The sequence below is a fragment of the Saccopteryx bilineata genome, unplaced genomic scaffold (genome assembly GCF_036850765.1).
Source record: "Saccopteryx bilineata isolate mSacBil1 unplaced genomic scaffold, mSacBil1_pri_phased_curated manual_scaffold_46, whole genome shotgun sequence".
NCBI classification, from domain to species: Eukaryota; Metazoa; Chordata; class Mammalia; order Chiroptera; family Emballonuridae; genus Saccopteryx; species Saccopteryx bilineata.
In genome coordinates this window covers 137,874-164,221 of record NW_027095472.1, presented here as the reverse complement: position 1 = coordinate 164,221, position 26,348 = coordinate 137,874, and the positions used below count along the sequence as shown (strand labels likewise).

Below are 26,348 nucleotides of genomic sequence, written 5' to 3'. Positions count from 1 at the left end.
ATTCCCACAGGTAAAAAGACTGTGTTGCGCGTTGGCGGTTTTGGAGATCAGGAGACGCATAAACCAAAAATGAGCACAGAGCCCAATATCTGATTGAGAATGATGATACTTTATTGAGAGCTGATTGGGTTCAGGGAGAGGATGATTAGGGATGGGTAAGGAGATTTTCCTGGGTTATGTGGTTCAACTCCTGTGGGTCTAGTGTCTCAGAGACCTGGGAACACTAGGAACACTCTGAGGGGACAAGTGTCTTCACTTCGGTGCTCCCCTCGTGCGTGACCTGGCAGCTGTAGCTGCTGCTGGATTTCCACTTGTCGGGCGTCAGGCTCAGGTAGCTGCTGGCCGCGTACTTGTTGTTGCTCTGTTTGGAGGGCTTGGTGGTCTCCACGCCCTGGGTGACGGGGCTGCCATTGGCCTTCCAGGCCACCTGCACGCTGCCTGGGTAGAAGTCACTGACGAGACACACCAGTGTGGCCTTGTTGCTGCTGAGTTCCTCAGAGGAGGGTGGGAACAGAGTGACCGAGGGTGCTGACTTGGGCTGACCTGTGGGTGGGGGAGGAAGAGGACATCAGACACACAGAACCACCCTGAGAGCTCCTTACCTCAGTGTTGATGTGGGGTCATGTCCTCAGAACCCGATTGTTCCCAGGACAGGTGACCATTCTGGGGTTGAGGCTATGCCAGAGAGACAGTATGAAGGGGAATTCCTCACACAAATCCCCTTCACCCTGGAATATCAGGAGGCTGCAGACCCGCCACCCTGGTCCTGAGACCCACTCGGGCACTGACCATGCACACAGACTTGTAACCTTTTCCTGTTGTGCTGCCTCTTCCAGACATTCTAACCGAGTCTGGGCTGGGGTTTCTGTCCTACCTCAGAGAACGTGATGGTGCACTGACATTCCATGGGGCCAACTTGGGGCTCTTGTGTGCCTTCGTATCAGCTCCTCAGGGGTCTACTCATCCTGAAACCTGCCTCTCCTGGTCTTCTCTCATGGTGAAAATATTTCCCAATCAGAGAGAGTCTGTCTGCCTGTCCTTAGGTCTCTCCCATCTGCAGACTGGACCTGAGGCTTCACTCTGGTGGTGAATTATCGTGATGATCTCACACTGAAGAGTCTGTCCTCTGTTCCCTCAGAGATTTGTGCTACTGGGAAGTGTCTCCTGGAGTCCACGCAGTCCGCCTTCCTTCTGTTCTTTGTTGTCCTTCTCCCAGCCCTTAGCCTCCAGAGCAGTCCTGTCAAACTGTCCTCTCTCTTTCAGGGTCCCGTGGGTCCCAGGCTGGCTAAGCTCTCTGCATAGAAGCCCCACCAGGGAGCCTCCCTACCACCCTAATTTTTTTGATCTTGAATCCTGAGGCCCAAAGCCCTGGAAACTTTCCTATAAGTGTGACCCTGGTGGCCCCGGACTTGGCTCAGAAATATCTTGGCTCCTTAAAAACCTTTCTGTGGTCACCCCTTCAGTCCTCCTAGCGCCCATTTCCCCATGAGATGGGGACACAGGTTCCCTCGAGCAACAAAGCTACTCAAAATGATACCCACATGAGGAGACAGAGAAGAGCAGTGTAGGTCCCAGCCTGGCCCTGGCAGTCTGATAGAAGAGTCTACAGGTCAGCCTGTCCATTTCTCTGCCAGAGGGGTCAGAGTTGAAGGGCTGTGGAAGACCCATGGAGGCAGACAGGACAGTAAGAACAACCATGCAACCAAATCATGACCCCAGACACTGGGATCCTGGGTGGAAGTTTGGCTACAGACTGAGACAAGGCCCAGAAAAAGAGCAAAGTCAGCAGAAAAAAAGCTCAAAGCTCTGGGAGAGCAGGGAAGGAGGGGGAAGGAGAGACTCACCTAGGACGGTCAGCTGGGTCCCTCCGCCGAACACCCAACACTGTGACACAGGCTCGTACAAAAACCTCTCTCTGGGAGGTCCTGCCCCCTATCCCCCTGAGCCCCCCACCTGCAGCTGTGATGGAAGAAGCCTGTGTCATGCCCCAGGCTGGTGCCTGCTCTGCATGGGGAATTACAGCCCCCACCACACCCAGAGTTCATCCACTACATGTAACAGGACAGGTGACTCCACGTGCTGTCCTGGCAACCCTGAAAAATCAGGAACCCGAATGTATCTGTTGTCTAGAGCATATTTCCACGAACGTCAGCACGCTTGGCAATGATTTCTTGGAATGCATTTTTGTCAGTGAAGAGTGAGGTTCATGGAAGTGAACAGGAGGTCTCTTGGTTCAGGGTTGAGAGGACACGATCGCTGGTAAAGTCAGAATTTGGTGTGTCTCTAATCTTTCTAGGACTAGGCAAGGGCCCTGGAGAGCAGTAGCCATCGGAAGCGTCCCAGGGACTCCAGCTGGATCGTGAGGTTTCAGCCTCACCTTTCCTGGGGAATGTTAATATGGCATTGCCCTGAGAAGTTCTCAAGTTGTACTGCAAGTCATGCCAGTCTGCGCACACAAAGTGGCATTTTTGGTAGACTCCCCTGCCACACCCAGAATCTGGGGTCATAGATTGAGGGTCTGGTGGTCCAATGATGCCCTGAATGATTCAAGGAAACCATGAGCAGCACTCCAACCATGGCCCTAAATCCTACATCCTACTTGAGGGAACCCAGAGCAATGGTCTATTTTAGGCCTCTGACTGAAGAGGCACAGAGTGCGCACTGAACATGTTGTCATCCATGATAGGAGCCACTGCTGCTCCTGGCGTCATGTCATGTCGGGGAACCCAGGAGGCACCTGAAGAGGCTCCCAGTGGATAAATAGCATGACTTGCTAAGAGCCTGCCATCGTCACTAGAGAATCACGGCAGTGCATTCTCAGGGCAGATCCGTTCATAGTTTAGAGCTCGTGTTGGGATTAAACATTAGTCCTCATTGTCGATTAGTGAAAATCATGTCATTGTATTGTAATTTGGTAAATAAAAAGAAGGAATCTGCATTTCATCTGTTTTATTTTAATACAAACACACCCTGGTTGAGATAAGGGCAACTGTATGCACCGGGGTCTGAGCCACGTGGGTGTGGAGCACTGAGCTGAGGGTAGGGGATCTGGGTGCGTTGCTGGGGAAGCCTGAGGGTGCTGTATCCCTGAGGGCACACTCACGCTGCCTTGGGGGGTTTTGTCCTGTCTCAGTTCACTCCTGAATTCCCATTGACACCCCCTCCTTTGGACATCATGGGGTGCCCTTTCGGTGCCCAGGAGGGTGCCTTTTGTGGTTTCTTGTCCACGTCAAGATGACTGATGCCACCTGTTCCGTACATAAACCACCTGTTTCTGTTCACAGGACTAGTCAGTGTCTTTACTTAGTTAGATTCATTGTGGAAGGTTGAGAACTGTACTTTTAGCCTGTGTTGTTGTAAGATTTCTGCAGCTCTATAATGTCAGGATAAGGAAAACCCTCACTCTGTACTGTTTCTCCATACTGGGTGTCCTCAGGGAGCAGAGAAGTGAAATCTTTGTTCCACTAAGAGTATGGCTCGTCCTATGGGTCTTCTTTTCCCCTATTTCTACCTTAGACCCACTGCTGCCCTCTGGACCCTCCTCCTATGTCCCCGACTCAGAGGCAGTGCCCAGAAGCCTTCCCTCAGCCCTTCCCTATCCCAGTGACAAGGACTGCGTCCAGACCTGACCCCACAGGAGGATGCACCTTCTGGGTCATGGTTCGCCAGTAAAAGAGCCACTGGACCCAGAGGAGTTAGGTGGGTGGGTGGCCTGGGAAACAGGATTTCATGCTGGAGCTTCCTCTTCCATGGGGGCTGCCACCCCTCAGCCCAGAGACATGGTCGACACAGAGCACACGTCAGAAATGTCAGATGATAGATGATCAGGTCTTTATTCGGGAGAAGGAGAAGTGGGGAGGGAGTGAGACCTGCCCAGTCTGAGCAGACCAGGGCAGGAGTCTCAGGGCTACATTGGGGAGAGCGGAATGTGGTGTCTGGCCGAGAGTTATTGGCTCAGAGTCCTAGGAACACTCTGAGGGGACAAGTGTCTTTTCTTCGGTTTTCCCCTCGTGCGTGACCTGACAGCTGTAGCTGCTGCTGGATTTCCACTTGTCCGGCGTCAGGCTCAGGTAGCTGCTGGCCGCGTACTTGTTGTTGCTCTGTTTGGAGGGCTTGGTGGTCTCCACGCCCTGGGTGACGGGGCTGCCATTGGCCTTCCAGGCCACCTGCACGCTGCCTGGGTAGAAGTCACTGACGAGACACACCAGTGTGGCCTTGTTGCTGCTGAGCTCCTCAGAGGAGGGCGGGAACAGAGTGACCGAAGGTGGGGACGGGGGCTGCCCTGTGGGGTGGGTGAAGGACCGGAAGTTAGAGGCTCAGTATCCATTTCGGCAGATCTTTACCTAGCTTTAATGTGGGACCAATTTCTCAGGTCCAGAGAATGGACCTCAGTTTGGCTTTTGCTATCCTTTGTCATGTCACTGATGGGAGGTGACACGTAACTCCCGTAGGAAGAATCCTCGTCATGCCTGACTTGGGGGTCCTGGTCCCATGTCGCCCATCCTTTCTTCCTCAGGCTCACAGTCCTCATGAGCTCCCAGCCCTCCCTCTGCTACCGCTTTCTGGCTTTTTCACCTTGACAGCTTATCTGCCATCAGAGACCTGGGCCATCTGTCTGTCTGAGGTGTCCCAGCTGATTGCCCTCCCCAGGGTCTTCACACAGGACGTGTGTCTGTTCTGGGTTTCTACTTTCCTTCTTTTGAGAAGGGCGTTTCTTACTCCCATTTCCCTGCTCTCATGGGTGCAGCCCTCTGCTCCCCTCCCCACAGAGAACAGTCCTGAGCTCCAGATTTGGGGATGGGGTGATAGCTACTCTTCTGGATTCAGGGGTGAACTTGGGTTTTTCTGAGTCTTGACTGCTCTGTTCTTACTCTGGTTCTCGGTCTGTTCTGAGGGTTCTTTGTTCTCAGTAAAGTGATCCTAGGGGAATCTGACTGTCTTAGGACATTCTTCTTTTTGAATATGCCTGTTCTTGTCACGTATCCAAGGAGGCATCCCCAGCCTCTGTTCTGGACATCTGTTCTGACATTTCTTCTCCCGTGGTCATAGGAGTCAGCAATCACTAGCGCCTCCAGATTGCCCTGACACCTGTTCTGCGTGAGGGACCTCCCGCTCTGGAGACGGAGGGGGGAGCCAGCACTCCAGGCCATCTCATGGGAGACCAGCTTTCAGTGTTTCACCTTGCCTTGATAATCCATTTCTTTCCACGTTCCCAGTGAAGACTCAAGCTCCTCACTGAGCTTCACCTCACTCTCAAAAGAGACACAACATAGAAATGACGCACAATTTCAGTATAGTGTGTCACAGCTTAGCACCCGTGCTCCATAGCCCCGGAAGCCCAGCCAGAGTCCTTCTCTCACGGTCAGTCAGCCCCTAACCCTCCTAAGACCCCGGGGCCCAGAGACCGGTGGAGACCTCCATCCCAGAGGCTCAAGGAGAATGTCCCCTGAGAGAGATCTCAGGGTCACAATGAGAGAAAGGGCAGAAAACGGTGCCTGGGAGACCTCTCTCATGTCCGAGCAGGTCCTCAGAGACCGAACAGGGATCAGGGAGTTGCGGCAAACAGAAAGAAGGTGAAGGTTACAAAGGCCGGGGTGAAATAAATCCCATTTCGGTCTAAATGGAAAAACGTGAAAAATGAACCCCCAATTTACTGTGAACCCAGAGCTGGAGGAGAAGGGGAGACTCACCGAGGACGGTCAGCTGGGTCCCTCCGCCGAACACAGCACACTGTGACACAGCCTCGAACACAAACCTCCTGTCACCCTCCCCTACCGCCTGCCCAGGCCCACCTGCAGCTGCACAGGAGCCCTAAGACCAGCCTCCTTGTCACGGGGGCTGATCGGGAGAGGGGAGGGTGAGGGGGTGGCTCTGGGGATGGATTTCAATTCAATGGACTTGTAGGATTCCCTGCATCCTAGGTTATTGTGAAGTAGCATTGCAGAGAAAGATCTAATAGGAACTTAGAAGTTTCATCTAATTCCATCTTAGGGGAGGAGTGTGCCGTGTCCCAGCTCATGACATATCGTCATGGAGAAGTTGGTGAACAGGCCTGTTTATGCACCGGGATCATGGAGCTGGGACCCCTTTTCAGTGCTGGGAATTCTGGGGAGTCCTAATGCCCTCACATTCTCAGGAATAAGGTTGGATAGGGTTTTGGGGGTGAAAATGGGAAGTGTGGTGGGGAGGGGGTGTCACATTCACCCTCAGCACGCGGAACTTTTCTCAGTGTCCTGCACTCCAGTGTTTTTGCCCTGTGTTGGCCAGCCTCAGGGTACAGTGGGACAGTCACTGAAATCTTCTCAGCAGTGTTGGTGTAGCTCTTCTCTTTTTGTGGGTGCAGGGGCTGAATTAGCTCTGGAACTGACTATTCCGTGCTTCTTGCCATGCGGGAGTGTCTCACTGCTCCCGCACCGTTTCTTCTGTGGTAGTAAGGTGTATTTTGTTGTCTTTTCCAACTCCACCTTTTTTCTTTTTTTAAAAAATAGTGTTTATTTGATTTTGGAGAGAAGGGAGAGAAAGGGGAGGGAAACATTGATTTGTTGTTCCACCCATTTATGCTTTTATTGATTTATTCTTGTATGTGCCCTAATGGAAAATGGAACTTGCAACCTTTGCATATCAGAACGATGCTCTAACTAACTGAGGTATCCGGGCAGGGCTTCTTCTACAGTCTTCTTATGAATGACACATGTCCTGCTTCACAAATTCACTTGCACAACCTGGGAAACACATTGTACCCCTGGACTGAAACTGCATGCTGCTAGTGGGGTCCCAACGCACAGGGCTCACTCAAGGGGCACACAGGCCTGTCATCTCTTTTTTTTCTGACACAGTGTTTCTCTCAGCGAATACTCTTTCATCCTCCCCAGGTCAGCCCCTGGTTGTGGCCAGACTCCCTCCCACGCCCTTCCTCAGGTTTCCAATCCCACTCTCATCCTGGACCGGCAAGTCCTATGTCTTGGTTGTCTCTGGATCCCACAACCCAGGACTGCAGTGACAGGCCTGTCCATGCTCGTGTCCACTGTGGTCCCTGCTGTAGCATCTTCTGCCTGAGCTGAGCTTTCCTGGATTCATTCAGAACAATACCCTCTAAGGGCATTTTGCAAAAGGGCTTGTGTCTTTCTGAAGAAAACGTGTGTGAGTATATGTTTTTGTGCATTGTATGCGTGTGTATTCCTGTGTGTGTGCGTATGTCTGTGTGCTTGTGCATGTGTGTGTTAAAACTCAGATTGAAGTCCTCTATAGATGAGTAATTTACAGAGTAGTCAGGTGCCCATTCTGAGAATCTGACTGTTGTTTTGACAGTGGTGCAGGCTGGTCGCCCTAGATGATGGGACACTGGATCTTGTGGTGGGATCAGTGATGGTCCGATCTGAGAGGGGATGGAGAGAGATCTGTCTTGTCTCCGAGGCACCTTTCATACACCTCAGACCCTGGTAACAATGTGGCAAGTGTTACCAGGGTGTTATGGGGGGAGTGTGATAGCGAGTCACCTGGGCACAGAGAGTGACGGGGTGTGGCATGTCAGCAGGAGACTGGTAACTGAAGCGCAGTGCGTGTCCCTGGGAAGCAGGAGGGGGCAGCTGCTGTAAGCCCCAATAGCATCTCTTGGCTGTGAGGATGAGAAATTTCCTGATGTGGTAGATGCCATGGAAGGCATGTGAATGGGAAGACTGAGGATTTTGTGTGTGGGGGGGATCTAGTGGGATTCTATGGGGACCGAGGGAAGAGGACCTTTTTCGTGGACTGTGTTCACAGGAGGAAGCACGGTTCAGGAAGTTGCCGAGGTGGGCTCTCCTGAGTCATGCTTTCCTTATCCTCTGTTTTGGAACATTCTGAGTAGGAGTCAAATTCCCCCTTCAGTCAACATGAAGAATTTCTGTTGGCTATTTTCTAACCAGTAAATGGACTATATTAAACTTTGGGATGGTAGGGTTCTGGAAAACAATATATAAAAGTAAAATGAGCCCAGATCCTGATATCTGATTGAGAATGATGATACTTTATTGAGAGTAGATTGGTTCAGGGAAAAGGGTTACTGGGTTTGGGTAAGGAGATTTTGCAGGGGTCATGTGGTTCCATCATCCAAGGGTTGGGGGAATCAGGGCCCTAGGAACACTCTGAGGGGACGACTGTCTTCTCCACGGTGCTCCCCTCGTGCGTGACCTGGCAGCTGTAGATGCTGCTGGATTTCCACTTGTCGGGCGTCAGGCTCAGGTAGCTGCTGGCCGCGTACTTGTTGTTGCTCTGTTTGGAGGGCTTGGTGGTCTCCACGCCCTGGGAGACGGGGCTGCCATTGGCCTTCCAGGCCACCTGCACGCTGCCTGGGTAGAAGTCACTGACGAGACACACCAGTGTGGCCTTGTTGCTGCTGAGCTCCTCAGAGGAGGGCGGGAACAGAGTGACCGAGGGTGCAGACTTGGGCTGACCTGTGGGGTGGAGGAAGGACGGAAGGTTAGAGGCTCTGTATCTATCTTCAGAGGCTCTGACTTCAGTCTTGGTGTGGGTCACATGGTCAGGAGGACCCAATCTGGTCTTCTAGTTCAGTGACCACTTTGGGTTTGAGGCTTATGGTAGAGAGTTTGGTTTGAGATTTTCTTCAGATAAGTCCCCTCTATCCTGGGCTATCAGGACGGTGGAGACCCAGCATCACTATCCTCAGACCCAGTTAGGCACTGGCCATTTTCATAGATTGCTGACCTTCACCCTCTTGTCTGTCTCCCACCATTAGGATAGCTCTGTGTGTGGATGTCTGTCCTTCATCAGAGAAGGTGATAGTGCTCTGGTGTCCTGTGGAATCAATCTTGGGGTATTTGTTACCTCTGTAGCTGCTCTGAGCCTTTTTTTTAAGGGGTCGATTTCTACTGAAGAATGCCTCTCTTGGTCCTTGCTATTGGGGGAAATATTACTGATCAGGGAGAGTCTGTCTTCCTGTCTTTAGGTCTCTCCCACCTGCAGACTTGATTGAAGGTTCCCCTCTGGTGGTTTGATTATCCTGAGGATTTCATGCTGAGGTATCTGCCCCTGTTCCCTCAGAGATTTGTACTGCTGGGGAAAGTATCCCTCAAGACCCTTCAGGATCCCCGCCCACCCCTCCCTTGTCTTCCTCCTCTACAATCTTAGCCTCCAGTGTGTTCCCCTTCTCACTCTATCCTCCCTCCTGTCCCTGGCTACCTAGAGACTCTGCATGGAAGATCCTGAGAGACCTGGGGGGTCCCCTTCACCCTATGTCATTCCCATTTCTGGATCCCAAGACCCAAAGCCCCAGGAGCCCTCTTTGTACATCTGGCCTCTCAGCCCTCATGGATCTGAGTCCCTTAAGGTTTCAAGGTGGTTTTCCTCATTTTTCCCCCCTGTCGGTGAGGTTTTCTAATCACCTCATTGATAAAGCTGGTCCACAAGAGACAAAAAAAAAAAAAAAAAAAAAAAAAAAAAGGCTGAGAGACCCACCGTTCTCCTGGCCCTTTTGGGGCCTGGTCAGTCTCCTGTCTGGGGTCAGAGGTGAAGAAAGCAGCTAAGGCAAGCAGCAGATTCTACTAGAGAGGGGAAGAGGCCAGTCCCCCTGGAACCCCTCTCTGGGATTAGTCTGGGCTGGGGTTAAGAGAAGATACAGAAAAACAGCAGAAAATTGCCCAATTTTGGGGGAGAACAGTAAAGTAGGTAGGAAAAGAGACTCACCTAGGACGGTCAGCTGGGTCCCTCCGCCGAACACACGACACTGTGACACAGGCTCATACAAAAACCTCTTTCTGGGAGGCCCCTGCCCCACCCCTTGGGTCCCCACCTGCAGCTGTGATGGAGGAAGCTTAGACCACTGCTCCAGGCTGGTGTCTGCCCAGTAGGGGAGCCCATATGCCTGCCCTGCCCACTCCTAGCACAAAACACAGCAGGTGACCCCTTATGCCCAGCAGCTGCATTCTTGGAAAAGCTGCCTGAAGGAAGTGGGAATGTTGGAGGTGATTTTCCCACTAGCCATTGCTCAGGTGTGGGTTTGAGTTTACAAGAGGGCTTTTGCTTCCCTAAGGAGTAAAGAGATCTCTGGAAGAAATATGGCTTCTCTTCTGTATAGAGTTGACAGAACCCTGATCCACTGGTGAGACCACAGGATGAGGGCAGGAGGCACCCTCAGATGTCTCTAGTCCCCCCACAAGAAGTGCAGGTTGCCCTGGAATGGATTGGCCATAAGAGTATTAATCTGACCCCAGCTGGAACTCCGTGGGTCTCCCCTTTCCGACTCCCCAGGGTTCTCCTAGATTGGGACAGGAATCTCTAGGGAGACCTGGGCTGGTTCTAGGAGGACATGCCAACCTTAATTTTCAGGGAAAACTTTTAGGATCCCCCGTGCCTCCTCAGGATCTCATCTGATTTTTTTTTGCTGTGTCTGGGAGTGTCTTATTCAGAAAGGAGGTGTGAGCTAGCCTTTCGATAGTGGTCCTTGTGTACCACCCACTAAAATGACCCAGGCTACAGGGGGCAAATATTCCTTTACAAGCCTGAGATGAGAGAGGCACAAGCTGGGCCTAGGACATATTGTTACAACAGAAAACAGGAGTTACTGAAGTCTGCTGGGATGATACTGGAGGATCCTGGGGCCACCTAAGAAGGTTACGCTTTCATCATCAAGAAGAGTGGATTCAAACACAATATGCACATGTACAGCCTAGAGTTCACCAGGATTCTCAATATTAATTGTTTACCTTCAGAAAATTGTAGGAACCAGGTCATCATTTTATAATCTGCTCTATTAAGGGAAAGACCAAGCATTTATATAAATCTATATATTTGACTAAACTATGAAACACACTCCTGGGAGAGCAGAGAATATCTGAAAGGCCTCCCTTAGTTGCAACCTTCCCAGAAGAAAGGATGACAGATCTGAAATAGTGCCCTTGGCATTCCATCCCAACTGATGAACCTGGGATTTGAGCATCAGAGGGAAGATGACTTCATTCAATGAGCTATAATTTTACATGGGCATCTTGGATGGAGGTAGCCAAACATCCTAGGAAGTGTTCTCATCAAAATGTCACACCTGAATCTTGACAATCCTTTCTATCTCAGAACCATTTTGCAGGAAAACGAAGCAGAGAGTCCCACCTAGGTAAAGCTCGGGGAGGCTGGGGACTGCATCTTGACCATGGGAGACTCCCTAAGACCGGAAACTTGACCCCTGCAGCCACTTCTTTGTAAGGAAAAGTTAGAGTTATTTGGGAGATACTTACAGACCTAGTATTCACCATCACTATGTCAAACTTTATCTAATCCTCATATGTAAAGAAAACAAACAGGTCCTTGATGGTTAGCTCAGTTGGTTAGAGCATCATCATCAAACATCAAAGTTACAGGTTTGATCCCCATTCAGGACACATACGGGAAGGGACCAGTGAATGCACAACTAAGTAGCACAACAAATAAATGCTTCCCTCTCTCTTTATCTAAAATCAATCCATTAAAAAAAAGAAAACAAACAAAAATGACTAAATATAACTGTACCAAAAATATAATCAAGGAAATACACTATGACAAGTATGAGCCATTTGATGAGAAACTAATTCTTTTTTTTTTTTTTTTGGTATCTTTCTGAAGCTGGAAACGGGGAGAGACAGTCAGACAGACTCCCGCATGTGCCCGACCGGGATCCACCCAGTACGCCCACCAGGGGCGACGCTCTGCCCACCAGGGGGTGATGCTCTGCCCCTCCGGGGTGTCGCTCTGCCGTGGCCAGAGCCACTCTAGCGCCTGGGGCAGAGGCCAAGGAGCCATCCCCAGCGCCCGGGCCATCCTTGCTCCAATGGAGCCTTGGCTGCGGGAGGGGAAGAGAGAGACAGAGAGGAAGGGGGGGGGGGGTGGAGAAGCAAATGGGCGCTTCTCCTATGTGCCCTGGCCGGGAATCGAACCCGGGTCCCCCGCACGCCAGGCCGACGCTCTACCGCTGAGCCAACCGGCCAGGGCCGAGAAACTAATTCTTTATATTAAGAAATAATAGAAAATTTCTGCTCAGGTTTGATCATGATATTGTAGTTATTACTTAGGTTTTACTTTCAGCACACCAACGAAACATTTACAGATGAAAAGTTATGATATCTGGGATTTGTTTCAAAACATTGCATGAGAGAGGAGTTATTCTGTCATGGGTGGGTCAGCATCATCAGCGAATCGGTGATTTGGGGAGACTTGTTGATAGACATGTGGGGTCATTTTTATTCACCTGCCTTTTTAATTTTGTGTTCCAAGTTTTCCACAATAAAAATAATTACAAAAAGTAAATAGGAAATCAGTGTAAGGATAGTATCAGAGGTCATTAGACCCTGGCATTCTAGCAGCGCCATCAAGATGTGGGATACCTGGGTGGTCCCTTCCCTAAAGGGACCTCAACATTCAGATTCATGAATGGGGTCAGATATGCTGTGGGACACTAGGACCCCCTAATCTTCCTTCCACCTTTTAGGCTGTGATTGAGGCAAGGGTACTTGAGATCAAGCTCCAAGGCTGCCCCTTCTTCTGTTCTATTATGGTTCTAGAGCTCCCTGTCCTGACAGTCTCTGTCCCTGGGCTGTCCTGGACACCGGCAGTTGTGGAAAGGGTAGATCCATGCCGCTGATGACGCGAAGGTTCATGCAGGGAGGCCCGAGAGAGGCCGGGAGCTGTGGCCCAGCAGCCTCTTGGACTTGCACGTCTGTGAGCTGACCCCACCATCTCAGGGACTTGAGAGGGAGTGTGTCTCTGACACCAGGCTGCAGGTGCACTAGGAGCTGAGCCACAGTGAGCGATGATTGAGGGGAACAGTGCACAGAGGATCTGAGGATGCTGCGTCACCAGGGAAGCTCGACCTTGCTATGGCCCTCAGATCACACTCACTCTGCCCTGAGATAATCTGCCCCCCCCCCATAACTCTAATCCTGCTTTTGAACTGATCTCTCTCCTCGGGAAAATCAGGGATGCTTTCTCTGGACGCAGGATGGTGCCCTTTGTCATTGACTCGGTGTTGTTGTGCTCCCACCTCATGCAGCTGAAATCATTGGCTCCATCCATAATCCAACCGTAAATGAACTCTCTCCATGACCCAGTTCGCTGTCCACACTCTTCATAATTAAGGTTCCTACCCACTGGCTAGGGTAATGTTGAGCCTGACATTGATCCCTAAAACATCTGAACATAAACCTGTGACTCTGCTCATTTCTCTCTGATTCCTCCTCAGGGCACCTGGATCCTTCTCACTCAACCCTTCTCACTTCCCCGGTGACAAGGAGTCTATCCCAGGGGCCAGCCCCATAGGACAAGTTCCTGCCCTGGGTCAGGGGTTCTAGCAGCACTCAGAGTCTACGGGGTTACTGGGGGAAACAGTGGAGGGGCAATGGTAAATAAGATTTCATGTTGTAACTGTCCCCTTCCTCGGTTAATCACCCTTTAACCTAGAGACCCAACCAGGCACAAATGCACATCAGATATGTCAAATGGTAAATGATCAAGTCTTTATTGAGAAGTAGAAATGGGGAGGGAGTGAGACCCACCCAGATTGGTCTTTCCTGGGTAGGACTCTCAGGAGTAGAGTAGACAGTTGGAGAAAGGGGTGCCTGAGGAGGACCCCCAAGGGTGGGGACCTCATGGTCTCAGGAACACTCTGAGGGGACGACTGTCTTCTCCACGGTGCTCCCCTCGTGCGTGACCTGGCAGTTGTAGCTGCTGCTGGATTTCCACTTGTCGGGCGTCAGGCTCAGGTAGCTGCTGGCCGCGTACTTGTTGTTGCTCTGTTTGGAGGGCTTGGTGGTCTCCACGCCCTGGGAGATGGGGCTGCCATTGGCCTTCCAGGCTACCTGCACGCTGCCTGGGTAGAAGTCACTGATGAGACACACCAGTGTGGCCTTGTTGCTGCTGAGCTCCTCAGAGGAGGGCGGGAACAGAGTGACCGAGGGTGCAGACTTGGGCTGACCTGTGGGGTGGGATGGGGCAGGAGGTCAAAGGCTCAGTATTGGTCCTAGGAGCCCTAGACATCAGTCTTGATGTGGGTACTGTTTCATGAGGTCCTATGAGGAACCCTAGTTCAGGAACAACCCCAGATCTGAGGGTCCATGCCATGGCGAGCAGTTTGGGATGCTCCTAAAGCAATTCCCCTTTTTCCGGGGAAACCCTGACATAGGACACTTGCCAACACCTTTCCTTTTGGATCCCTTTCTGCCACACAGACTCTCAACCTCTTGTCTCTGCCTTTTCCTAATATTCAAAGAGGGTCCGTCTTTGTCTGCCTGTCTGTCTGTCCCCAGAAAAGATGACATGAGCTCTGTATATCACTCCTGTTGGTCCAATCTGTGGACACACCTGACCTGATACTTTTGTGCTGGGCCTTAGATTCTTTGCTCTAAGGGGTCAGTTAAATCTATCTCTCCTGCATCCTCTCTAACTGGGTAGGACCTTTGCTGATCAAACAGAAGTATGTCTGTCTGTCCTTGGGACTCCCTATTCTATAGTCCTTTGGTATCCCCCCAACTTGAGAAAAATGGGTCATATGACTGGAGTTTTCACACCATAGATTCTGCCTTTCTTTGTGTGAGGAAGTGTGTCCCGCAGAGACCCAGGCGCCACCTTGTCCTCATACCCTGTCCTTCCCTGACCCTTCTTCTGCCACCTTCTCCTCCCTCCTGTGTCCTTCCTCCTGCAGGGATCCCTGGGTCCCAGGCCGGCTCAGGGTTCTGCATGGCAGCTCTATGCAGGCCCTGGGGAGCCTTCCACCCCTGAAATATTCCCGGCCATTGATATGAGTCCCACAGTCCCGGGGACCTCTCCTGAACCTCTGACTTGTGGGTCTCTAGCCTTGACCCTGAGGATTTTGAGTCCTTCTAAAGTCTCCATGTCGTCGCCTTCTCAGTAGTCCTTATACTCTCTTCCCCTTGAGATGGGGTCTGCTATTGAGCCCCAGAAATAAACCTCATCTAATAGGAGCCCATCAGAGAACACAGGCAGAGTCTGTTAAGAGTCCAGCCTGACCCTGACAGACAGCCTGCTCCTGACAGACACATAGAAGAGTTGACAGGTAACTGTGTCCACTCCTCTGGGGTCAGAGGTGAGGAGCTGATGGTGAGCAGTGGAGGCAGACAAGACAGTAAGAACAGGGATGGGAAAAGGTCAGAGTTCAAGGGCTGGGACCCAGGGTGAAAGCTAGCCCACAAGCTGATACAAGACCAGAAAAAGAGCAGTAACAGCAGAAAATTTCCCAAAGCTGTCAGACAGCAGCGAAAGAGGGGGAAGAGGAGACTCACCTAGGACGGTCAGCTGGGTCCCTCTGCCAAACACGAAACACTGTGACACAGACTCGTACAAAAACCTCTCTCTGGGAGGTCCTGCCCCACCCCTGAGCCCCCCACCTGCAGCTGTGATGGAGGAAGCTTGGGCCACTGCCCCAGGCTGGTGTCTGCTCTTGGTGGGGCACACACACTGCCCACCTCCACTCCCCAGCAGATCACAGGACAGATGACACAGACTTTTGTACAACAGAATTGTTGGAAGCAATTTCCCAAAAGGAATTTGGTGTCTGATATGTTGTTCCTACGACTGGCTCCTGGGATTTGGGATGGGCTTGGAAGGCATTTGAGTTACTACAAGTGAGGTTCCATGGGAATGGATGGCGTGTGTCTTCTCTATATGTCCACACAGCCCTAATCCTTGGGGAGAGAGTGAGGGGAGGGCAGAGTGCATTCCTTATCCCCTAACCTCCTTCCCAGGGAAAGGCAGGTTGGCCTGTGTACAGATTTGACTGGCAGCTTCCTATTTCCCCAACCATCAAATCAGGGGCTCAGCTTTATCTTCCCTAGGGACAACCTAGTTTGGGACTGTACTGGATGAAGTCAGGGTGGCCCTGTAGGAAATATCAACCTGTCCTTTAGTGTGATCTTGGGAGTATCCCTGCCATCCTTCAATCTGGTCTTACGCTGGGACGTCTGGTAGTAGCGCTGTTGCTTTCTTTCATTCTAATGAAGACATAAACAGCACCTTCCTCCCTTGCTCCACATGTTGGCTGACATCACCTGCTCCATCCATAAACCAATCATAAACACTCTCTCCCTGATCTGACTTTAGCTGTTAAAACTTCATGATGGTGGCCCCCGCTCCCTGCTAGGGTCACCCTGAGCCTGACCTTGGTCAAGTCTCATCAGAACATAAACTGAGCTTCCTTGTGCCTCACCCTCACCCCATGGTCCCTGCACCAGTAACCATGCCTTGAAGAGTGTTCTGAGGCTCCCTGAGTTGGTAGGGAGCATGAACACGATCGGGCAATTGTTAGGTTAGATAATATTAAACTGTTTCTCTGCTGCAAGATTTATCAGTATCTTTACTTAGCTAACATGCACGGTCAAAGTTGATGATTGTACTTATGAAATGCATTGTTCAAAGCTTTCCAACGTCCATGGCGACGGGCCAACCATAAACCTCTCACTTGGTAATGTCTTTTCCTATTGGATTTATCAATGGGCCAGAGGAGTTCAGTGTCTGTTCCTAAAGGCCATAGACTTGGCTCAAGGGTTTCTTCCCCCATCTTTCCATCTGTAGCCCACAGATGCCCTCAGGGTCCCTCTTCATTTCCCCTGATCCCCACTCACAGCCCCTGGATCTCTCTCATTCAGCCTTCGTCCCTTCCTAGGTGTCAAAGACTACATTTGGGGGTCCAGCCTGCAGGACAAGTTCCTGCTCTGGGTGATGGCTCCTTCTGGTACTCAGAGCTGATTCAAGTCCTTGGTGGGTTGGTTGAGTGGTTGACGGCTAGAGGGAATCTCAGGTCATTACTTTTCTGCCCTGTATTATGGACCTTTTAACTTAGAGACTCCCAGAGAACAGAACACACATCAGAAATGTCGGATGATAAATGATCAGGTTTTTATTAAGGAGAAGGAAAAGTGGGGAGGGAGTGAGACCTGCTCAGTCTGAGCGAACCAGGGCAGGAGTCTCAGGGCTACAGTGGGAGCTGGAGGAAAGGGTGTCTGTCTGAAGAGGCCCCCAAGGGTGGGGGACCCATGGTCCTAGGAACACTCTGAGGGGACGATCGTCTTCTCCACGGTGCTCCCCTCGTGCGTGACCTGGCAGCTGAAGCTGCTGCTGGATTTCCACTTGTCGGGCGTCAGGCTCAGGTAGCTGCTGGCTGCATACTTTTTGCTCTGTTTGGAGGGCTTGGTTTCCTCCACGTCCTGGGTGACGGGGCTGCCATTGGCCTTCCATTCTATGGTCACATTGCCTGGGTAGAAGTCACTGACGAGACACACCAGTGTGGCCTTGTTGCTGCTGAGCTCCTCAGAGGAGGGCGGGAACAGAGTGACCGAAGGTGGGGACGGGGGCTGATCTGTAGAGTGAGGGAAGGGCTGTGGGTCAGAGAATACTGCGCCACCTGAGAGCTCCCGGTCTCAGTCTTGATGTAGGTACAGTTTCATGAGGTCCTATCAGAACCTCTAGTTCAGGGACCACTCTGGGTCTAAAGGTCCATACCATGGGGGACAGTCTGGGGTATTCCTAAAGCAGCTTCCCATTTTCCTGAGATAGCACACCTCCCATCACCTGTCCTTTTGGACACCTTTCTGTCACACTGACGTCTGACTCTCACCCTATTGGCTCTGCCTTTACCTGATAAAAGACAGGGTCTGTTATTGTCTGTCTGTGTGTCTTCAAAAAAGGTCATGTGATCTCTCTGGCCTCCATTTTGGGTCAATCCGTGAACATTTCTGACCTGATATTTTTGTGCTGGGCGTCTTAGGGTCTTTGGGGTCAGTTTCTCCTCCCCCCAAATCTCTGATTCCTGCACTCTCTTTGTTGATGAAACAGAAGTCTGTCTGTCCTTCGGTCTCTCACATTGTACACTTGAGATCCCTCCACCCCCGGCAAATTGGCCATATCACCAGAGCTTTTATGCCATAGACTCTGCCTTTTTTGTGTGAGGAAGTGTGTCCTGCAGAGACTAGGTGCCACCTTGTCCTCATACCCTGTCCTTCCCTTACCCTTCCTCTAGCACCTTCTCCTCCCTCCTGTGTCCTTTCTCCTGCAGGTTCTCTGGGTCCCAGGCCATCTCGGGGTTCTGCACGGCAGCTCTATGCATGCTCTGGGAAGCCCTTCTACACCTGTGACATTCCCTGCCTTTGATTATGGTCCCACTGTCCCAGGGACCTTATCTGAACCTCTGACCTGTGTCTCTAGCCTTGACCCTGAGGGTTCTGAGTCCTTCTTAAGACTCCAGGTGGTCACCTTCTCAGCAGTCCTTAGTCTCTCTTCCCCTTGTGATGGGACACTAGTGACCCCCAGAAATAAATCTGGTTCAACAGGATCCCAGAAGGGGAAACAGAACAGAGCCTGTCTAGTCCAGCGTGACCCTGACAGAGCGACAAAGGAGTTGACAGGTCATCTTGCTCATGTCTCTGTCTCTGGGTCAGAAGTGAAGGACTGATGGTGAGCAGTGGAGGCAGGCAGGACAGTAAAAGCAGGGGTGGGAAAAGTTCAGGGTCCCAAGGGCTAGGACCTGGGGTGAAAGCTAGCCCACAAGCTGAGACAAGACACAGGAAAGAGCAGTAACAGCAGAAAATTTCCCAAACTCCTGGGAAAGCAGGGAAGGAGGGGGAAGGGAAGACTCACCTAGGACGGTCAGCTGGGTCCCTCCACCGAACACGATACACTGTGACACAGGCTCGTACAAAAACCTCTCTCTGGGAGGCCTGCCTCACCCCTGCCCCACCTGCAGCTGTTTATGGAGGAAGCTTGGGCCACTGCCCCAGGCTGTTGTCTGCTCTGCAAAACATACATGCACTGTCCCCTCCCCCCAATAGATCACAGGATAGATGACACAGACTTTTGTACAACAGAATTGTTGGAAGCAATTTCTCCAAAGGTACTTGGTGTCTGTTATGCTGTTCCTACTACTGGCTCCTGGGATTTGGGATGGGCTTGGAGGGCATTAGTGTCACTAGGAGTGAGGTTCCATGGGAGTGGATGGCACATGTCTTCTCTGTATGTCCACACAGCCTTAATCCTTGGTGAGAGCATGAGGGGAGGGCAGAGCATATTCCCCACCCCATACCCTCCCCTTCTAGGGAAAGGCAGAGTCAACTGACAGCTTCCTATTCCCCAACCCTCAAATCTGGGGCTCAGCCTTACCTTCCCTAGTGAGAGCTTAGTTTGAGACTGTACTGGCTGAATTCAGGGTGGCCCTATAGAAATTGTCAACCTGTCCTTTAGTGTGAGCTTGGGAGTATCCCAGCCATCCCTCAATCTGGTCTCATGCTGGGAAGGGTCAGTAGAGTCATAGTTGCTCTGCTTCATTCAAAGGGAGACATGAGCAGCACCTTGACTGCGGCCCTGAATCCCACCTGGCACTGAAGAGAAGCTGGATAAGTGGCTGATTGCAGGCTCATGACAGGTGGGCACAGGACGAGTCAGAGTATGTTGTCACTTTGACAGCAGGAGCCATAGAAATCCCTGGGGTCATGTCAGGGCATCCAGAAGCCACCTGAATAAGCTCCCAGTAGAGAAGTGTCCATCATTCGTGGCCACATGATCATTACTAGAGGAGAATCACAGTGCATTCACACAGTGGATACATTCATGTGTCAGAGTTTTTCATGCCATTCAAGATTCATTATTCACCATGGGAGATGGCGGGGACCAGAGCATCATCAAAAAGAAGAGCTCCACTGCTTCTTCTTTACCAGCGTGTGAGACACTCTGGAGTGAAGAGCGATCAGCTAAGGGCAGTCCTTTCGTGGACACGTGGGGCATCCGAATGGGAGGAGGGCAGAGCTGAAACAGCCCCTGATGCAATCCTTCCCTTCTGATGGACAAAGTCATCGAACATCTAAGCAGCGAATGTCACTCAAAGGAAGTCAGTCTGACACAGATCCTTTGACGCAAAGTAAGCAACCATCCTGGGAGGCCACTTGCAAAAGTCCAACCAGGATTTCATTAAGCCTTCGATGACAGGACCACTTTGTAAGCATGCAAAGCAGAGAGAGCGAGAGACCCACCAGACACAGCTAGGGGAGGCGGCAGCGTCCGTCTGACTGTGAGAGAGTTCCAGAACCAGCAGCGCAGAGCCTGCGGCCACTTCCTCGAAAGGAAAGGCTGAAACGACTTGGGAGATACTTACAGACCCAACACCCACCAATCACAATGTCAAACCTTATTGCATCCTCAATGTAAAGAAATGAAAAACCCCAAAATAACAACAGCACCTAAAATACAGCCAGGTAAATGCATTTTGGACAATCATGAAGCATTTGACAAGAAACTATTTATGGATGTTAATGATTTACCCTTTATTTCTGTTTAGGTTTGATAGTGGTATTTTTGTAAAGTTTTAGGCTCTTATCTTCTAGTAAACAAATGAATTATTTACAGATGAAAGCTATGATATCAGGAAATTCCGTAGAAATATCGCATGAAGGATAAGTTATTCTGTTGTTGGATCAGCATTGTCAGTGAATTGATTATTTTGGGACCTGGCTGAGCGGAGCATAGGGTTACTGTTATTGCTCTATGTCCTTATTTTTGTGTTTTTATTTTTCCTTAATAAAAACAAGAAATTAAGTGGGAGATGAGTGCAAGGCAATATCATCTGGCATTTAAAAGACGTGTCATTTAGAAAAACCTGGGTGGTTCTCTCTCTACCGTTTTGGGCCTCAGCATTCAGACCCATAAGATGGGTCAGACACGTCTTGGGACACTAGGACACCCAACTCTTCCTTCTATTTCACAGTGTGATTTGGGGCAGAGGTGGGTGACTGGGATGAAACCCCGAGGGGTCCCATCCTGTGCCCCATTGTGGCTCCAGTGCTCCCTGTCCTTGCAGGCTCTGTTCCTGGCTGTCCCAGTTGGCCAGCAGCTCTGGTGAAGGCAGCCCCAGGTCCCTGAGCTGGAGACTCAGACAAGGGACCTGAGAGGCTAGAGGCCCTGAGGACTGACAGAGCTGGATGGGCCCGCACGTTTGAGAGGCTGATGAACCCTGTCTCAGGGATCTGGGGGTGAGTGTGTCCCTGAGGCCAGCTGCAGAACACTCAGGGCTGAGCCACAGTGAGTGGGCGGCAAGAAGGCTCATGCGGAGAGTGGTCAGGAGGTGCGGTGTCATGGGGAAGCCCGGCCTGGCTGTAATCCAGGTCTCTAAGCTAGTCTGGTCAGTCTTGCTGAATTCCAGGTGATATGCCTTCCTCTGGATATCATTGAATGCCCATTTTATACCCAGGATGGTGCCCTTTCTTATTTATCCATCTCTCCTATGACCCAGCCTTCCCCCCACACTGGCTGACATCACCTGCTCCATCCATAAACAAATTATAAATACTCTCTTTCTGATCCGACTTTAAGTGTTGAGACTTTGTGATGGAGGTCCCAGCCCCCTGCTAGGGTCACCCTGGCCCAGGTTCATCAGAACATAAACTGAGCTTCCTCGTGCCTCACCCTCACCCCATGGTCCCTGCACCAGTAACCATGGCTTGAAGAGTGTTCTGAGGCTCCCTGAGTTGGTAGGGAGCATGAACACGATCGGGCAATTGTTAGGTTAGATAATATTAAACTGTTTCTCTGCTGCAGGACTTGTCAGTGTCTTTACTTAGCTAACATGCACGGTCAAAGTTGATGATTGTACTTATGAAATGCATTGTTCAAAGCTTTCCAACATCCATGGTGACGGGCCAACCATAAACCTCTCACTTGGTAATGTCTTTTCCTATTGGATTCATCAATGGGCCAGAGGAGTTCAGTGTCTGTTCCTAAAGACCATAGACTTGGCTCAAGGGTTTCTTCCCCCATCTTTCCATCTGTAGCCCACAGATGCCCTCAGGGTCCCTCTTCATTTCCCCTGATCCCCACTCACAGCCCCTGGATCTCTCTCATTAAGCCTCTGTCCCTTCCTAGGTGTCAAAGACTACATTTGGGGGTCCAGCCTGCAGGACAAGTTCCTGCTCTGGGTGATGGCTCCTTCTGGTACTCAGAGCTGATTCAGGGCCCTGTGGGTTGGTTGAGTAGAGGACGGCTAGAGGGAATGTCAGGTCATTACTTTCCTGCCCTGTATTATGGACCTTTTAACTTAAAGACTCCCTGAGAACAGAACACACTTCAGAAATGTCGAATGATAAATGATCAGGTCTTTATTAAGGGGAAGTAGAAGTGGGGAGAGAGTGAGACCTGCTCAGTCTGAGCGAACCAGGGCAGGAGTCTCAGGGCTACAGTGGGAGCTGGAGGAAAGGGTGTCTGTCTGAAGAGGCCCCCAAGGGTGGGGGACCCATGGTCCTAGGAACACTCTGAGGGGATGACTGTCTTCTCCACGGTGCTCCCCTCGTGCGTGACCTGGCAGCTGTAGCTGCTGCTGGATTTCCACTTGTCCGGCGTCAGGCTCAGGTAGCTGCTGGCCGCGTACTTGTGGTTGCTCTGTTTGGAGGGATCGGTGTTCTTCACGCCCTCAGAGACGAAGCTGCCATTGGCCTTCCATTTTATGGTCACGCTGCCTGGGTAGAAGTCACTGACGAGACACACCAGTGTGGCCTTGTTGCTGCTGAGCTCCTCAGAGGAGGGCGGGAACAGAGTGACCAAGGGTGCTGACTTGGGCTGACCTGTGGGGACAGAGGAGGGAGTATGAGACACAGAGCTACAGTCTGGGTGTTGGGGACCCCCTTCCCCGGCCTCCCAATCAATAGTCTCTGTGACTGGTCACATGATGTCTGTGTTTGTTCAACCAGGGGACACTCCTTTCTGTTCCTTTTCACTTTTTGTCTTCTTTTTTCCACTCAACCCCTGGACAGCAGACAGCCCCTCACTCTCTTAGGACCCCTCCAAGTCACTTCTCCCAGGTGACCTGGCCAACCCCTTCCACCTGTAGCCTCAGTGTCCGCTAGTGTACCTAGGGCAGGCTGTCCTCCCTCCTCCTGTCTCCAGAGTCTGTGTGTGGAGACTGGCTCTGACCTCCCGAGCCCTCAGCCCACCATCAGGTCCCCCCTCACTTCATTCTGGAGCCCGGTGCCTCTTCTATGATCTGGGGTCCCGGCTGGCCTGATGGTGTGGGGAGGCCCCAAGCCTAAGCCCAACACACAGCGGGGCCTGGAATCCCCCATTGCCCTTGGGTACTTGGCTTCATCTAGCCCGACCTCAGCTCTCTTATGAGGGCTGAGTCCCCTCAGCCAAAGCCCGGGGGCTCCTCGTGGCTCTGTTCGTCTCCCTATACCCTGTACCCTAACCTCAGGACTCTTTCTCTTGGCTGCATTCTTGGGGCTGCTCCCCCAGACAATGAGCACAGAAGCCCTGCGGCCACCCTAGCACTCTGATGACCTCTGATTTCATGGGGCAGCCTTGTAGCTCTGAGTCCCTCATTACTCCCCCATTCATCATCACCCAAGTCTAACACTTTATAGGAGGCTGACCCTTAGACAGATGGGATACCTGGACCCCAGGGTTTATTGGGTTCCAGGGTCAGATGAACCTTTGCCCCATGGGACCCGCTCCTTTCTGACCACTGTCCTGAGAGGCCCTGCTTCTGGTCACTATCCCACCTCACTTGTGTCTCTGTGACCTCACATCTTCTCAGCCCAGTAGAGGCTCTGAGTGCCTCAGCATAGAATGAGCCCAAGCCTTCTCTCCACCTCCCACAGGCCTCCTCTCTAGCTGCCTTCTGTGTCCCTGAAGGCTGGGTCACAGCCCCAACCCTTTCCTGGCCTCCTGTGTGGCTCTCCCAGGTTGGATGGGCATACCGTCCTCTGCCCAGACCCTCTGTGCTTAGAATTGTTTCTAAGGCTGCCCCAGTGACCCTTGTCAGAGCTAGTCTCTGACCCCTGTGCAGGCATCTGCCCTGGAAAAGGGTAAGGAGTCCCTTTCCTAGGCCAAACCTCCAGCCCAGGCTCTCAGGACCCAGTCTTCATTGACTGTCAGAATCTGGAATAGCTACTGGGGTTCTGCTATTGGGGTCTTTCCTGCTGGTCACCCTGAGACCGGCCTGTCTGCCTCAGACCCCATGAAGAAAGCGAGGGTCAGTCTGTAGTGCTGGGAGGGCAGAAGAAAGCACCCCCCAGAGAAAGAAGTGACACCTTGAGATAGCAGAGGGGCAGGAGGGGTTGGAAAAGGTGGTGAGAGCCACTTACCTAGGACGAGCAGCTGGGTCCCACCGCCGAAGACATACCACGGTGACTGAAGCTCGGACTAAAACCCACCAGACCAGCATCTGGGGCTGGTGTCCCCCAGGGGCCAGTCTGGAGCAGGAACCTTCTGGGCGTGACGGGCATACGGCTGCAGCTGTGTTCTGGGGCAGGGTGGATGGGCACTCAGCCTTCTAGAGGCTGGGGCACCTCTGGGTGTGTCCATGGCCCAGAGGCATCCCTGTGCCCCACCTCCTGTCCAAGGTAGGTGGCACCCATGCTTGGAGTGACCCAGTATGTTCCCCGTCCCCCAGGGTTACCCTGCCTGAAGGTTCTGAGCACCTCATCCTCTCTAGCAGCAGTGTGGTGTAGCCAGACCTGCCTGACCTCTCTCCTGGGCTCCTTTGAGTGTCTCTGAGGGTTCCTTCCCACAGTTTCCCATGTTTTAGCCAGGCGAACTTCCTCTCTGGGCCCCAGGAAGCCACGTCATTCTTGCTTATGGCACTGCCATGTGGAGATCCCGTCTTCCTTTTTCTTCACACACTGAGACACTGTTCAGTTCCACCTCTTTTATGAAGCTTTTCTGAGCTCTCAGACTTGTCTTTTCATCTGTCCACTCTTCCTTCTTTCCATCCATCCATCCATCCATGCATCCATCCATCCATCCATCATCTGTCCATCCATCCAAAAATGGCTCCCAACTGCTTCTTGTGTTGGAATATCATTGGGGACACCCTGGTTCTCACCTCATCTTTCTATGAAACCTTTCACATAAAAGCTAACAAGGTTCTTATCTTGGTCAAGTGTGAGGTCCCTCCCCAGTCCCCCGACATGTCTGCAAGAGGTCCTTCATCTGGTGTCTGTCCTCCCCTTAGCATCGAAGACTACCCACCCTCTCTCTCCCTTTCTTGCATGACTATTGACTGCAGACCCCTAGAACCTCATTCTTCCCATACTGTCCTACTTTCTCTGCCTCTGACCCATACTGTGCACTCTGATGACTGCCCAGAGTCTCCCATCTCTATTTTCAGCCCTGATTTCCCTTTTTGGCTCTGATTCACATACTCTCTGCCTCTGAAACTCTTCTTAAATGCCCTGTAAGCACCTCAAGCTCAATGGGCCCCATAGAAACTCCTTATGCCTCCCACATATTCAGCAGATTTCTCTGCAAACCAGAGGCTTGGAGTCATCCCAGGATCCCAGGATGCTTTCCCCTCACTGAACCACCCTCCATGTTTTAGACATCCTACCAGGAAACAAAAATACGTTAAAATACGTAGACAAATGAACAGGAACACCTGTCACACGCTAAGAGTTTTTGACAGCAAGAATCCCCAGGCTTTGCCATATCTGATGTTATCTCCCAATATCGTTTATCTAAATTGGAAGATAGCCCGTTGCATTGGGCCAGCATTTCTCATGGGAGCAGCAGGGTCGCTTGGTCATGGGTGGATGTAAGATGTACGATTTTTGAAATACAATTTAATATAACACATAATATAAAGGCAGCACTTGTTTCTGATTTTAACAAAGCAAACATCGGCCTTTTATTGGGTTAATTACCTAAGGTAAAATTCTCAACTCAATGAAGTGTATTTTGCCAAATTTATAGCAACCTTCACATTTAAAGACAAAACCTTTTTTTCATAATGTTCTTTTTAAAAATTTATTTATTTGTTTATTTTAGAGAGAAAGTAAGGAGAGAGAGAGAGAAACATTGATTCGATGTTCCACTTATTTATGCATTTATTGGTAGATTCTTGTATGTGCCCTGACCAGGGCTTGAACCTACAACACTGGCATATCGGGACAATACTCTAACCAATTGAACTACCCAGGTAGGGGCAAAACCTTCTTAAAAGCCAGGTTTCCCACTCTCATTTTTATTATTCAACATATTCTACACATTCTAGCCAGTGAAATGAAATGGGGGTGGGAAAGGTGTAAGTAATAGGAAAAAAAGAGCGAACTTTGTTCTTTGTAGGTGATGTGATAGTCTGCTTTAAAAAAAGAGCTAAAGGAAATCAGCTGAAGAACTATTAGAACTAATATGAGTTAAAGAAAGTGAGCTAATACAACAGCAACATACAGAAATCAGTGGTTTCCTTTCTATACAAGCAGTAACCATTTAAGACATGAAATTGGGGGAAATTTTACTGCTTCAATAAAAATTACATTTAAAAACCCTAGGAATAAACACAACAGGAATTGTGCAAGATTTTTAGGAATAAGCTATAAAACAAATTGGTTAACAGACAGAAAAGA

At 50.9% G+C, this 26,348-nt stretch overlaps 1 protein-coding gene and 3 gene segments (V, D, J or C); all 4 read right to left on the bottom strand.

Annotated features, from left to right (window-relative positions):
• Positions 1-88: 88 nt before the first annotated feature.
• LOC136318338 (immunoglobulin lambda constant 6-like) lies at positions 89-3,659 on the bottom strand. The segment is given in 3 exon segments: positions 89-543; positions 1,845-1,896; positions 3,648-3,659. Coding segments are annotated over 3 exon segments (384 nt in total).
• Positions 3,660-3,809: 150 nt separating this feature from the next.
• LOC136318336 (immunoglobulin lambda-1 light chain-like) overlaps positions 3,810-26,348 on the bottom strand; it is a 120,537-nt gene continuing 97,998 nt past the window's right edge. The window contains 2 exon segments of the V gene segment in view: positions 3,810-4,282; positions 5,691-5,729. Of these exon segments, the coding sequence occupies positions 3,963-4,282; positions 5,691-5,729 (359 nt within the window).
• On the bottom strand, positions 7,985-16,191 carry LOC136318337 (immunoglobulin heavy constant gamma 4-like). The segment is given in 5 exon segments: positions 7,985-8,432; positions 9,682-9,874; positions 13,638-13,933; positions 15,258-15,280; positions 16,187-16,191. Coding segments are annotated over 5 exon segments (837 nt in total).
• Positions 13,454-26,348, bottom strand: part of LOC136318335 (immunoglobulin gamma-1 heavy chain-like) — a 29,995-nt gene continuing 17,100 nt past the window's right edge. Inside the window, exons 3-7 of the mRNA XM_066250692.1 lie at positions 24,090-24,128; positions 22,254-22,571; positions 17,034-17,329; positions 15,258-15,297; positions 13,454-13,933 (exon numbers count right to left, since the gene is read on the bottom strand). Of these exons, the coding sequence (XP_066106789.1) occupies positions 13,614-13,933; positions 15,258-15,297; positions 17,034-17,329; positions 22,254-22,571; positions 24,090-24,128 (1,013 nt within the window). The 3' untranslated portion in view covers positions 13,454-13,613. The remainder of the gene's footprint in view (positions 13,934-15,257; positions 15,298-17,033; positions 17,330-22,253; positions 22,572-24,089; positions 24,129-26,348) is intronic.